The 13,763-nt window shown below is 52.0% G+C and overlaps 1 protein-coding gene across 1 annotated transcript; it reads right to left on the bottom strand.

Moving 5' to 3' along the window:
- Positions 1–3,175: 3,175 nt before the first annotated feature.
- A3GALT2 (alpha 1,3-galactosyltransferase 2) lies at positions 3,176–5,489 on the bottom strand. The gene is made up of 4 exons (XM_049618888.1): positions 5,386–5,489; positions 5,117–5,206; positions 4,698–4,835; positions 3,176–3,889 (listed from the first exon to the last, which is right to left on the bottom strand). The coding sequence occupies exons 1-4, from the start codon at positions 5,487–5,489 to the stop codon at positions 3,202–3,204; spliced, it is 1,020 nt and encodes a 339-aa protein (XP_049474845.1). The 3' UTR covers positions 3,176–3,201.
- Between the last annotated feature and the right edge of the window lie 8,274 nt (positions 5,490–13,763).

Here is a 13,763-nt window from a genome sequence, read left to right as displayed (position 1 = left end):
CTCAGGGCTCACTGTTGTGTCTCCAGCTCTCCACTTTGCTTTGTTCTAAGAGCTGGTTTCACCCTCAGGCTCCAGCCTCACAGGCTCCCCGCCGGGTTTCCTGCAGTCAAGCCTCTCTCTCTTCTAGAAGCCCCAGCAAATATCTGGGTCTTGCTGGTTGGGACTGGGGTAGGTCCCATCCCTGAACCAATCACCGTGACCAGAATGTCTATACTTGATTGGCTTAGACCTACAGCCCATGCTCTAGGCCTGGAGCATCAGGTGAAACCCCAATCTGTAGTACATCTCCCCAAAAGGAAACCAGATGTGTTGACATGAGGAGGGGTAAATGGATATGGAGTAGCCGGGAACCTGTCTTCGGTAACCTCACGGGCCTCAAGGCGTTCTCGGAAATTGACCTCCCACAGCCTGCTGTGCTAAGGGGTGAGCTCTGGCGGCCATGTTTGCATCACTTGACCCGATCCCAGCCACAACCAAGTGGCCAGCAGCGGACATTTGACTCAGCCGTTGAAGTCTTAGACCGATGGTAGCGATGGTGCCAGTGGGATGCGTTGGCTGTCCTGGTTCATGAGTGGGTTGTGCACACCACACACACGTGGCCGACTCCACATTCGGTGAATGTGGTGTTGTTGAATCGGCCATGGCGGGGTTTCTACAACAGAAACTGGCAAAGGCTACAAATCTGGGCTTTCTTTTTCCTGGAGGAGCCAGTTGCTAAACATTTGCCAGCACACCACCGGCTGACTCTCCAGATTTTCCAGTCCGTGAATTAGGAAGAGGTCCAGTTCAGGAGCCTGGAAGAGCCCGTGGCCCAGGGGTAGGGACGTGTGTTGGGCCACACACAAGCAGGACAGAGGCAGACAGAAGCAGAGGCGGACAGAGAAGACCTAGACAGAGCCTGTGTCAGACTCGGTTCCTGACTTTGGATCTCCATCTTCCGGGCAGGTTTGATTTCCTGCTTGTTCTCACATCAGTGAATTTAAGTTGCTGGTGGCACGACATCGGGCAAGTCACTTAACCTCTCTGTGCCTGATTTTCTCATACGTAAAATGAGGGAAATGACAGCAACCGAAATATAGGGTGGATGTGGGGATTAAATGAATCAATATATGTCCAATGCTTCAAACTTTGCCCAGTGCATACTAAGTACCAGTGAGTGTAATTGTTACTGTTATTATTTGACATGGCCCCGGTGTATCTAAATCCCTTATGACCAGTGAGCCCTGGCTAGACAGCTGCTGGTGTTTGGGGATTTCTGGGGATGACATCTGAGCTGGCCTGGCAGGGTGGGGCAGCAGGGGCAGGTGAAGATTTTGCATGTAGAAGCGACACTCCGAGGACTGGGAGGACTGGCAGCTTTTCACCTCCTCACTTGGAAGCTCTCAGGAGCTTCCACTGTCTCTGAGGGCCCCGGCCTGGGTGCTGAGGACAGTGCTGACTGACAGTGACACCGATAGAAGTGGCCGCAGAAGAAGCTTATCCGCCCTTGTTATTCCTGCTTCTGCCCCAAGTCCCTCTAATGTCCCCCCATGGGCCTCTGGGTAAGACAAAGGAGGGAGACACTCCCAAGAGGTTGTCTGTTCCACACTGCATCTTCCTTGACTCTTCCCTGTCCTCCGGAAGGTCTCTACCTACAGTGCGAAGCTGTCCCTGTCCAGCACCTGGAAACCCCTGACCCAGCCATCATTTAAAACAGGAAATGGCTGTTCTTTTGGCAAAGCCTTTGACTCCATGAACTTGGTGGAGAAGGGACAGGCAAGGACGGGGAGAAGGCGAGTCACATTTTCTGCAGCATCACGACAACCTCCGCAAGGAGGGTGATGGGCACCCCCGCTTTACAAATCTGAGGAAACCGAGGCTCAGCAAGGTGAGGAACTTGTCCACAGTCACGCGCAGAGTTAGAAGAGAAGCAGATCTTACTGGCTGGTGCTCAGGCCTCTCATGGCCACGGGGTGTGTGTGAAGGTGGTGTGGGTGGCCCTCGGGGGATGCTGCAGGGTAAGGGAGAGGAAGGAATGTGCCAGCTCAGAGCCATCAAGCAATAACCTGTTCTAAGGTACAGCTGGCCTGTGCTTATCTAAACCAGAGTCCAAAACGCCTTCTGGGTTTTGCTAATCCAGTTTGGGTGGGAGGCAGTGGGGAGCTTTGAACTGCGTTTGAGAGGGGAGAGATCTCTTATTTCACATCATCAGTAAGTGGAACCCGCTTGTAAAAATGATCAGATTGTGAAAACCATCAGGACGGATTTACGCTGGAACTGCTGTCCTTCCTGGGAACAGTGGAGGCTCATAAAAATGCAAGGTCTGTGAGAACACTGCATACTGGATTCGGGAGACCTGGAGTGAAATCCCACCCTCCCAGGGCCTCAGTTTCCCCAAGTGTCAGACGACAGCGCAGGGGCTTCCAAGCTGCTACCTTCCCTGTCTCCTTGGCCCCGTAACCGCCTTTCCTGCAGGGCCTGATGATTTCACCTGCTGTTCAGAGCCTGTGTTTCCCACTCCCCCCCGCAGCCCCCCACCCGGGGATGAAAAGTCTAGATAGCAGCCACGAGTAAGGAAACTTACCAGGCCCAGACTATGGGCCCCGCATCAAGGAAATGTCCTTTTTGTGGACACTGTCCAGGAGAGAGGGCCATAAGGATACCTTTGGAATAATTTTATTATAATATTACTTAAATACGTACAAAGTTGCTTGAGGGCGGGGGGAGCAAAGCCAAGGACTCAGATGTTTCTTTCTGTGACAGCAGCTTTCTCCTGTTCACCCAGAAGCTACTCTCTTTGGAGTGAGAGCCAGTCCTGGCTCTCCAGCTGCCGCCCAGACAGACTCACAGCTTCTCTGTGCCTTAGGCACTTACGTTCCCTTTTTGTGCTTCAGTCTCCTTATCAAAAAGGGGGTTGGGGGCTGGCTTTGGGGGGGGGGGGGGGGAAGGGCTAAAACAGCTCTGCAGGAGGCATCAGCCGAATCCAGTAAGGTCAGAGGTGAAGGGCAGCTTGGAGGCGCGCTACTGTCGCGGTGCTTCGTCGGTGGCTGTTGAAAGCTCCTGTAGAACAGCTAGCTCCCCAAAGGCCAGGGCCTCCTCCTCCCACCGCTACGATCCCACGGCCAGGCGGGCAGGGCTGTTTCGATCCAAGCTCTCGCTGCCCTCCGGGGCGCCCCGACGGCTTCAGGGGCCCCCCTTCCCGGGCCGGCGGGGGGTCGGGGACTAGTCGCGCAGCAGGGCGTACTCCTTGGGCGCCCAGAGCAGGCGGGGCCTCCGGATCTCGGCCCTTGAGCCGATGTCGGGGCTCCAGCAGAACTCGGGCGACAGCACCTTGGCGGGCTTGTGCAGCCAGAAGAACTTGTTGAGGTGGCTCTCGTCGTGCCAGCGCGCCTCCAGGCCGAGCTCGCGGTCCCGCCGCTGGCCCTGCGCGCAGTGCGCCGTCAGCCCGCGCAGCGCCGCCACGCTGCCCCCGAACACGGCCGCGTGGTAGTAGAAGTCGCCCTCGCCCGGCGCCAGCGCGGCGGCCGAGCGCGCGTCGCGCTCGTAGGGCAGCAGCCACCGCGGCCAGCGGTAGTGCCAGGAGTGCAGCTGCGCCACCGACTCGGACAGCGCCTCGGGCCCGAAGGCGCCGTGGAAGTACTGGTCCACGTCCATGCAGAACACGAAGCGCGCCTCGCGGCCCAGCCGCCCGCCCAGCGCCTCGTGCAGCGTGTGCATGCGCTGCATGGACACGTCTTGCCAGCGCCGCTCGCGGGCCACGCGCTCCACGCGCAGGAGGCGGCCCGGGGCCAGCGCCACGCGGGGCACGGCGTCCGGGCGCTCGGTGAACACGTAGTACACCACGCGCTGGCCCACCATGAAGTGCTGCTCGGCCGTCTCCAGGAAGCGCGCCAGGTACTTCTCCAGGTACCTGCCGGGCGGGGTGGGGCGGGGCGGGTCAGCCCGAGCGCGGCGCCTTCCTCGGCCCCCGGCCGCGCTCGGGCTCGGGCTCCCGGCTCCCTGAAGCCAGGGGCTCCGGAGCTCCGCAACCCTCCAGCCGCAGCAGCTTTCAAGGCGGGCGCAGAGGCTTGCAGATCGCTCGCCTTCGCAGCCCTGGGTTCCCTGCCTTGACCGTGGGCTCCCAGTGCCCGCCTGGATCAACAGGGTCCCGCGGCAGAGGGGCCGTGCTGGCCCTGGGACGGCCGGCAGCGTTAGCCTTTGCCTCGTTAGGGCTCTGAGCCTTCGAAGCTTAAAGCTTACGAAGGCCTGGACCCGTGATGCCGCGGCGACGTGAGGAAGCCCAGACAGCCTCACGGACAGCATCGTGAAGACAGGTGCCGCACCGGTGTTCAGCAGTCGGCCATCCCAGGGGAGGCCCAGACATGGGGGAGCAGCGGGGAGCCCTTCGGGAGTTCCTGCCCACAGAATCTTAAGCTGTAATAACAGCCGTTGTTGTCATCACTGAGGTTGTGACAGTTCCTCACGCAGATGGTCAGGACGGTCCCTGGGTAGGGGCTTGTGCTGGGTGGGCTCCATGGTGCCGGTGTCTAGGGAGGAGGGAAAGGGAAAGGGTGGTCCTGCCTGCTCCCCTGGAGGCTGGGACAAGAGGTGCTGTCTTTGCTTCCCTCTTCGCTTTGGGATCCTGCGGCCGGGGAGAACCCTGTGCCCCATCCCTGCGGCCCATGCACACCCCTTCCACTCCCTGCCTGGACAGCACCGCTCCCCTCCCCAGGCCTTACCTGCCTACAGCAAAGACAGTCAGACCAATGGTGAGGTTCTGCTGCAGAGCCTCCCGCTGGGCCACAGCTGGGTCGAAGGTGCCATCCCAAATAATGGGGGCCCCCCAGGAGGTACAGGTCAGGACTTCAGGCCGGGCCCTGGCCGGGACAGGGATGGAGAGATAGGTCCATTCATCCACTGGTCTGGTGCATTGTCACCGCCACCTCCCCAGTGCCATACCCTAGGGCCCCACAAATGGGTCCCACCCAGCCCCCGCCCCTAGAAGTCCCTAGCTTAGATCCAACACAGAGGATTGGGAGATGTGTGACCTGATGGGGCCCCTGGGAGGAGTACCTGGCCCTGCCAGGGTGAGGGATGTGTGGAGGGCAGGGACATGGAAGGCAGAGCTCTCTAGGGCATGTGGGTGTTAGCTCCTTACCAGGGATGCAAGAGACCCGTGAAGTTGTCTCTCAGCAGGGCCATTCTGGCAGAAGGGCAGACACCCATGGGGATGAGGACTTCCAGATGCCTGCGGGGTGGGGGCAGCAGTGAGGGGCCCTCTCTCTTTGCACTTTACAAGGAGGGGGAGCCCACAAGGACAAGTGTGCAGCCAAGATAGCCATCGCCCACCATCCCTCAAGGAGGCACTTAGAAGAGGCCCCGACCCTGCTGGTTCCCACGTTGAGGGCTGGGGGAAGGGAGTTGTACCTGATTACAGGGAGCCCATACAGGTACAGCCCTAAGAGGCCAAGTGCAAATAGGATCAGCAACCAGAAGAGTCTCTTCCAGGTCCTGGGTGGTGGGGAGGGCATTAGCAACTCATTTATACATACACATACACATGAGAAATTGCTTATGTAATTTTAATGTTGCAGGTTATTTATTTTTGGATACAAATATATTCTTTTCACATGGTACAGGTATTCAGAGGTACAAAAGAGTATATATAGTGCAAAGTCTTTCCTGGTCCCATCCAGCCAGTTGCTCTGCATGGAGGGGAGCCAGCACTACTCTTTTCTTGTGCCTCCTTCCAGAGGTGATCTGTGCGTATGCAGGCAAATATAAATATGGTGGCAAGTCCTCCCTCCTCCCCTCCCCCGATCGGTGGTAGCACAGTAGATATGCCGCTCTGCATCTTGCGTTTTCCACTGCCTCCACTGACCATTATCTTTGTGGTTATCCCCTCTGAATACTTGAAGTGCTTGCCCCCCTTTTCCCCAGCTGCCCAATATACCATTTATTGGATAGAGCATCATTTACCTGACCAGGCCCCTTTTGATGAATATTTGGATACATAATCTTTTGCTTTTCCCAGCAGTGCAACGGGACATGACCTTGGGCAGGTTTGGAGGACGATAATATTAGAGGTTGGGGTGCTTAGCCTGGGTAGGGGACAGGACTGGCCTTGGACAGGAGAAGAGACTGGGAGGGGATGCAAGGAAGTTTGTGGCTTGGTGACTGGGAGTTGAGAACTGTCTGACACTGATGAGTTGAGGGGCTGCGTGGGGGGTGGGCTGTGGTCAGGGGCCACGCGTCTACAGTGGCTCCAGCCACTGGGCTGGGTATGTCCAGCAGAGCTCAGAAGCCCCATTCCTGCTCGGAGGAGGTCGGCTTTGGCGTGTGGCCACGGTTGGGGGTCATCCAGGAAGGGCCCCCAAAGTCGAGATCCTCTGGGGGATCTCATCCAGTATCCCCCACCCCTCCTGTGTGCCCATGTCTCCTGAAAGGCTGGAACTGCCTGGTGAGGAGCACGGACACTGGGGCCAGACCCCCAGGTTCCAATCCCAGTCCACCATTTGTAAGTTGTCTGGCCTTGGGCAAGGTTCTGGACTTCTGCACTACAGTCTCCTCATCTATAAAATGTGGATGATAAGAATACTTCCCTCGGAGGGCTGAGATGGCTAGTGAGTTGATACACACTAAGCAGTTAGGGCAAGGCCTTGCACACAGTTCTAGCTCAGTTGCAATTGTCATTATTCCTGAACAGACCCTCATGATCCCCGGACAACCTCCCAACTCCACTCTCTGCCCTACAAATCCTTCCAAAGTCTGGCTCCCCTGGTCTCTCTCAAGCCTGCCGGATCAGACGCTCCTGCCTCCCTGCCTTCTCAGCGACCCGACTTGGCTGTTCCTCATCAGACGTAGCTAGTAGATAGGAGAGGGGTCTTGTAGTGGTGTCTGTGTGCCTGTGTCCACCTGTGCACCTTCTCAGCACATGGTACCTCCTTCTGTTCAGTTGGCCAAGCCAGAAACCTGAGTGCACCCCAACCCCTTCCTCTGTCTCACCCCCCCCCCCGTCATCTGCTGTCAGTCCCCAAGGTGGGTTGACTTCGCCTCCTGGATGTCCTCCCCCACCCCCCGGGCCCCTGTGGTACTCCTGGACCCACAGTGATCCTGCCTGCACATCCCCCACCAGGACCATTGAAGCATCAACTTCCAGCCCCTTCCTACACAACCCCCAAAGTCATCTTATAAAATGCCCACCTGCTTTCACAGTGTCCACATCACGTGACCAAACATCCAAGAAGAAATACATTTAGAAGGCAAATCTATGGGGAAATGTTCACCCTCACTAGTAACCAAAGACATACAAATTAGAACAGGGTGACATGTTTTACCTATAAAATGAGCTTTAAAAAAAACCAAACAAAACAACAAAAACTAGCCACGCTTCAAGTATACAGTGAGACAGGCACTCTTACAGTTGCTGGTGGGAGTGAAGATTGCTAGATCTTTTTGGAAAGCTACTTAGCTATGGGGATTGAAGCTTTCACTGTTCCTACCCTTTAATCCAATCACCCCAACTTCTGAGAGTCTGCTCAGAGATCATCTTCAGGATGCAAAAAGTTTATCCATCAAGATGTTCACTAGTTTCTGCTTATGCATGCCTTCACCCTATATTTCTTGGGCACAAGCTCAGAATCATGCACTTGCTAGGTCAAGGATTCAGAGGTGAGCGAGGCACAGACCTTATCTTCAGGGAATGGAATCAGGAAGATGTGGATGGCCAGGAAGAGAGGAAATGGGTCAGATGCAGACCTCAAACAGATGAATGGAACACAGCACAGTAAAGGCTGTCATCAGTAGAAATACAAGATGCTATGAGGGCAAACTGGAGGGTGGCAACTGAACCTTGACAGATGGGGAGGAAGTTGGGGAGGCTTCCTGGAGGAGGTGGCTTCTAATGATTAGAAGTTATCCGGGCAAAGAAGGCAGCAGCGGGGAAGGGAGGTCTATGAGAAGAAAACAACAATGTACAGAAGTGAGAGGGGAGAGAAAATGTGGGGTGCGCATGGCACTACGGGTCACTCTGCAGGGTGGAGTGCATGTGGGGAGCGGGGACAGGTGAGGCCGAAGGTAAGCCAGGGCCAGATCACCCTGCATTCCAGGCTAAGGGGCTGGGCTTCATCTGGAGGACCATAGGGAGCCCTGAAAGATACTTCCTCCAGGGACCGATGCAGATTTTTATTTGAAAAAAAGTACTGCAGCTAAACAGTTGAGCCTTGACCCTGAGGGGTGAGGGAGCGTGGCTGGAGGCAGGAAGGCAGTTCTGGGCTACTGCTAGCCCTCGTGAACCCGGGCGTTGGTGGTGGGGTGGTGGAGGGCTGTCAAGGGGGCAGGCAGGACTTGGTCAAGGTTAAAGGGACCCGGCCAGGGTTGCTGGGAAAGGAGACAGTGCCTGACTGGTGGGGTGGGTGGAGGAGTAAGTGGAGGTGCAGTGGTGGAGGCAGGGGCGTGGGTTGACTCTCCAGAAGTGTGGCTGGAAGGAAGGAGGAGGATGGGGGCAACCGGATGGGGCTGAGAGGCTGGGATTGGTGGAGGAGTGTGTGTTTCCTTTATATGAGGGGCACTTGGGCTTGGTTGGATCCTGACTGGAAGCACCAGGGAGAAGGCATTCATTCCGCGGGCTGCTGAAAAGGCCCTAACAGCCAGCCCACCGACTAAATAACCTTTTTCTGACGACTCCGTGGTCACGTGGAAAAATGCTTATGCAGAAACCGTAAATGAAAAAAGCAGGTTCTAAAATCAATGGGCAGTATGATTATTGTTATTTATTTTTAAATTTTTAAAAATGTTGATTTTTGAGAGAGTGTGAGCAGGGGAGGGGCAGAGAGAGGGAGACATAAAATCCGAAGCAGGCTCCAGACTCTGAGCTGTCAGCACAGAAGCCGATGAGGGGTTTGAACTCATGGCCCATGAGATCGTGACCTGAGCCAAATTTGGACGCTTAACCGACTGAGCCACCCAGGTGCCCCTGGGCAGTATGATGATAATTTAGCAGGAATTAAAACATGCACCAGAAAATAAGACTAAAAAGGAAAACTTCAGTATCTATGCAATAAGTTATAGTAGGGCTTTTTTTTCCCTTTATTTTTTCAAGTTTTTAAAATGTGCTTATATTGGCTTTTTAATGCAGGAAAGATACACAGTTAGCAATTTAGAAAAACAAAATCAAACCAAACAAGTTTTAAGCCTTCCTACTGCCTGCAAGATAAAGTCTAAACCTCGCAGCCCTGTCCAAGAAGCCTTCAGAATCTGACTCCTTGGCGGTCACATTCGAAGTGCTCTCACCTGACCCGGCTTTCCCACCTCTAGAAATGGAGACTCACGGTGGGTAGACCAAGGATGGTCTCATAGCTTTGTTTGAAAGAGTGAATGGGCATCTCGGAAACCCCAGTGTTGATCAGTGGCGAATTGGATTCGTGAATTATGCACACCTATACCGCGGAAAGCAACAGGACCCGTGAAAAGGATGAGGTGGATTTCTATGTACATTCTGGAAAAGAGGTCCCGATGTGTTAAGTGGAAAAGGAAATAACAGGACTGTATAGAGGCTGATCTCACTTCTATGAGGGGAAAGCCCCCATTTACAGACATGCCTACCCATGGTCTTTCATAAACGTGTCGGGAAAGATCTAGAAAAGCATTATCCAATAGAAGTACAATATGAAGGGTGCCTGGGTTCGACTCTTGATTTTGGCTCAGGTCATGATCTCATGGTTGGTGAGTTTGAGCCCCGCATCCGGCTGTGCTAGCATTCACAGAGCCTGCTTGGGATTCTCTCTCTCTTTCCCTGTCTCCCTGCCCCGCCTTTGCTCGTACATGCTCTCTCTTTCTCTCTCAAAATAAATATAAACATTTAAAAAAGTAAAAAAAAAAAAAAAGAAAAAGAAACCAAAGAAGTACAACATGAGCCAGATATATAAATTAAAATTTTCTAGTAGCCACATAAAAAACTGTGAAAAGGGCTGAAATTAATTTTAATAACATTTTAATTTAACCCACTGTGTCCAAAATATCCTTTTGACATATAATCAATATGAAAATGGTGGAGATACTTTATATTCTTGTCTCATACTAAGTCTAAGTACTAAATCCAGTATATATTTTAGATTTATAGCACATTTCAATTGGAATGAGCCACATTTCAAGTGCTTGGTAGCTACGTAGGGCTGGTGGCTACTAGACGCACGGATTCTGAAGGAGATGCACCAGTTACTGGGGGGCTGAAATTAGAGGGAAGAGGGGATTTCTGCTGGGTATACTTCTCTCATGTTCCGCTGTACAATGAGCAGGTGTTACTTTTGTCTTTGTTAAAGAAACAATAGGCCCCAAATGGAGTCGCTAAATGCAGTTTCATCTTCTCCCAGAAATGTACCTTTAACCAGTCTGGAATTACCCGGTCAGCACTAGTGAGAATACTTGCCTGATGGACCCCCACTTTCCCCTAAAAGAAAGTGACCTTGCTCGAAGCAGTCCACTCTTTGTTAGAAACTGCCTTTCCTCCCACCTCTTCTGCCTAGAAAAGCATTTCTACAGCCCCCTCAGAGCTCCTTTGTATCTGCCGAGATGAGATGCCATCCGATTCATGAATTGTTACATAAAGCCGATTAAGACCTTCACATTTACTCCACTGAATTTTGTTTAACAGATTTGCTGGCGGTGACGGGAACAAAGGAGACTTCTGGAGGCTCTGGGGACAACAAGGAACACAGGCGTGGTACCTCGAACCCTTTGTATTCTCTTTCTCGCTGTTTCTGAGGGTTATGGTCCCCTTGGTTCTGAGCTCACATACTTTGCATCAGCCTCCTGATCCAATTGGCTTTCCAGTCTGGGGCTGGTCAGCTTGAGCTAACAGACAGTTCCACCCAGAACCCAAGCCCCTAGTCCTTGGTTTAGTGTGAATTACCCCCATTTTCTTGGAAACCCCAGACCTTCCGTTCTGTCCCCAGATTCCACATTGGGAACTGCCGGTGGCAGCTCCAGTCCCCATCTGTTTGGACTCAGTTCTCCGGGGTCTGTGATTCAGCCCTCCCCCCAGGCCCCACTTCCACACTGGGAGTTGCTGGGGGGAGCACACAGGCCCTTTGTTGGCCAGTCCACAGGTTACTGCTGGTGCCCACAGTCCCATTTCTTTGGTCACTGTTGGTCTCTGTTATGTCCATCAGGTAAAGGCTATTGCTAATGGGAATCTCAAAAGCTGCCCAAATTGGTGGGCGTGGGTCAAACATTTAAAACCTGTTAGAACACTTGCCACTTAGCCCAAAATTTCCTGTTAGGTTAGGCGAAGATTCGCAGTAGGTCACCTGCCAACCTCAAGAAAACCTCCATGCAACGAGGTACACCGTAAAGCGTCACACAATTCCCAATCCAGCAGCACATCTCTTCTAAGTATTAGTTTGGTTCTGAGACACCCAAAGGCTTGGCTCAAAAAGAATAACTACTACTACTAATGGAATTCTTAAATTACAAGAGTTGAGGGGCGCCTGGGTGGCTCAGTCAGTTAAGCGTCCGACTTCAACTCAGGTCCCGATCTCGCGGTTTGTGAGTTCAAGCCCCTCTGTGCCGACAGCGACAGCTCGGAGCCTGGAGCCTGCTTCGGATTCTGTATCTCTCTCTTTCTCTGCCCCTCCCCCACAACGTTCGTGCTCTCTTGCTCTCTCTCTCAAAAATAAATAAATAAATGTTCACGAAAAAAATTTTTTTTTAAATTACAAGAGTTGAGCACACCATCTTCCAGTCTGTTGACTTATTCTGTGTCTAAGAACTGCAGTGCTGAAAGCTACAGATACCTACAAAATGGCAAAAATCTTACTCAAGCAACCTAGAACTACAACTGCCATTATGGAGAACATTCCACTTATTTATTTGTTTATTTTTTAATTTTTCTTTATTTTTAGAAAGGGCACATGTGAGCAAGGGGGAGAGGGGCAGAGGGAGAGAGAGAACCTCAAGCACAGGGCTTGATCCCACGACCCTGAGATGGATCATGACCTGAGCTAAAATCAAAAGTTGGGACACTCAACCGAGCCACCCAGGTGCCCCAGAGAACATTCCATTTAGAGGAGATCACTTATTTAAGACTTCAGCTCAGGTCCTGATCTCCCAGTCCATGGGTTTGAACCCCGTGTCGGGCTCTGTGTTGACAGCTCAGAGGCTGGAGCCTGCTTCAGATTCTGTGTTCCTCTTTCTCTGCCCCTTCCCTACTCATGTTCTCTCCCTCGCTTTCTCAAAAGCAAACAAACATGAAAAATATTAAAAAATAAAATTAAAACTAATTTTGGTAGATATTGGTAGATATTTTGGTAGATACTGGAGCTACAATCACTATCTTTTTAAAGTTTATTTCTTTTGAGAGAGAGAGAGAGAGAGAGAGAGAGAATCCCAAGGAGGCTCCATACTGTCAGCAAGGAGCCTGATGTGGGGCTTGAACTGGGAGATCATGACCTGAGCCAAAGTTGGATGCTTAACCTACTGAGCCACCCGGGTGCCCCTACAATCTCTACTTTAAACCTCGCTCAGGGCTTGCAAGTGGGATCCTGGGAAAGACTGGAAGAAGCCACCTGAAGCTGAGTCAGCTCTCCTGGATCTCTTTAGTATTTGGTAGAAAGAAAAAAAAGTAAGTTTGCACGTTGTCCCTCCCTTTCCAAATCTAGGCCATTGTTCTTGATCTTTGGGAAGGGCTCTAGATCTTGTGAAGATAATATCTTTTGCACCTTCTTTGAGGGTGCCTCTTGGGTTTGCAGGATCGTTTTCTACTGCCAGAAATATTTACTGTTTGTCCCGACTGAAACCTGACAAGATATTTGAAAGGAGGTAATAACACTCTGGTCATAAACTTGGCCAAACTGGGAGCTGATATTTCGAGCCAGATAGGAATTCTTTTAGACCTCCTTTAAGCTGAATGTACTCAGAGGGAAAGAAAAACGTTCCAACGTAGGCGCATGGGTGTGTCAGCCCCTGGAAGTCCTTCAGGATGCAACACAATTCTCAGAGGAGTTAGAGGCAACTGTCCTTATCCCAAAAATATTTGCAAGACCAGAAATGCAGCTCTCGAGACCATTCAAAGTCCACTCATTCTTTGTAACAATTAACCTGACCCTTATTCATTGTAAAAGGCATGTAGGTACTGTAAAAATTCTGACCTTGGGGAACAAGCGTCCCTGGAGGGTTTCGCATTCTTTCCCTGTGCCTTCGAGGTGTAAATGTTCTACCTGGTCTTCTCTAGGGACTCTCCTCTTCCGGTGTGGGCTATCTCCTTGAAATGTAAACTCCAGCAAAGTACATACAATGGACTCCCGAACAATGTGGGGACTAGGGGCGCTGACCCTCGCTTGCGGTAAAAATCTGGATATAATTGGGTTGCCTGGGTGGCTCAGTGGGTTAAGCCTCCGACTTCCGCTCAGGTCATGATCTCAGTTTGTGAGTTCAAGCCCCAGGTTGGGCTCTGTGCTGACAGCTCAGAGCCTGGAGCCTGCTTCAGATTCTGTGTCTCCCTCTCTGTCCTTCCCCTGCTCACACTGTCTCTCAAAAAAGGAATAAATGTTAAAAAAAAATCTGCATATAATCTTTGACACCCCCTCAAACTTAACTACTAATAGCCTACTGTTGACAGGAAGCCTTACTGAGGTTAACACATATTTTGTAGGTTATATGTATCATATATTGTGTTCTTAAAGGAAGCTAGAGGAAAAAAATGTTATTTAAAAAATCATAAGGATGAGAAAATATTTACAATACTATATTGAGAAAAAATCCATTATAAATGGACCCATGTAGTTCAAAGCCATGTTGTTTGAGGGTCA

This window comes from Panthera uncia (assembly GCF_023721935.1).
Source record: "Panthera uncia isolate 11264 chromosome C1 unlocalized genomic scaffold, Puncia_PCG_1.0 HiC_scaffold_4, whole genome shotgun sequence".
Lineage (NCBI taxonomy): Eukaryota > Metazoa > Chordata > Mammalia > Carnivora > Felidae > Panthera > Panthera uncia.
The sequence above is the reverse complement of the archived record's forward strand: the minus strand, read 5'-3'. Positions and strand labels throughout refer to the sequence as shown.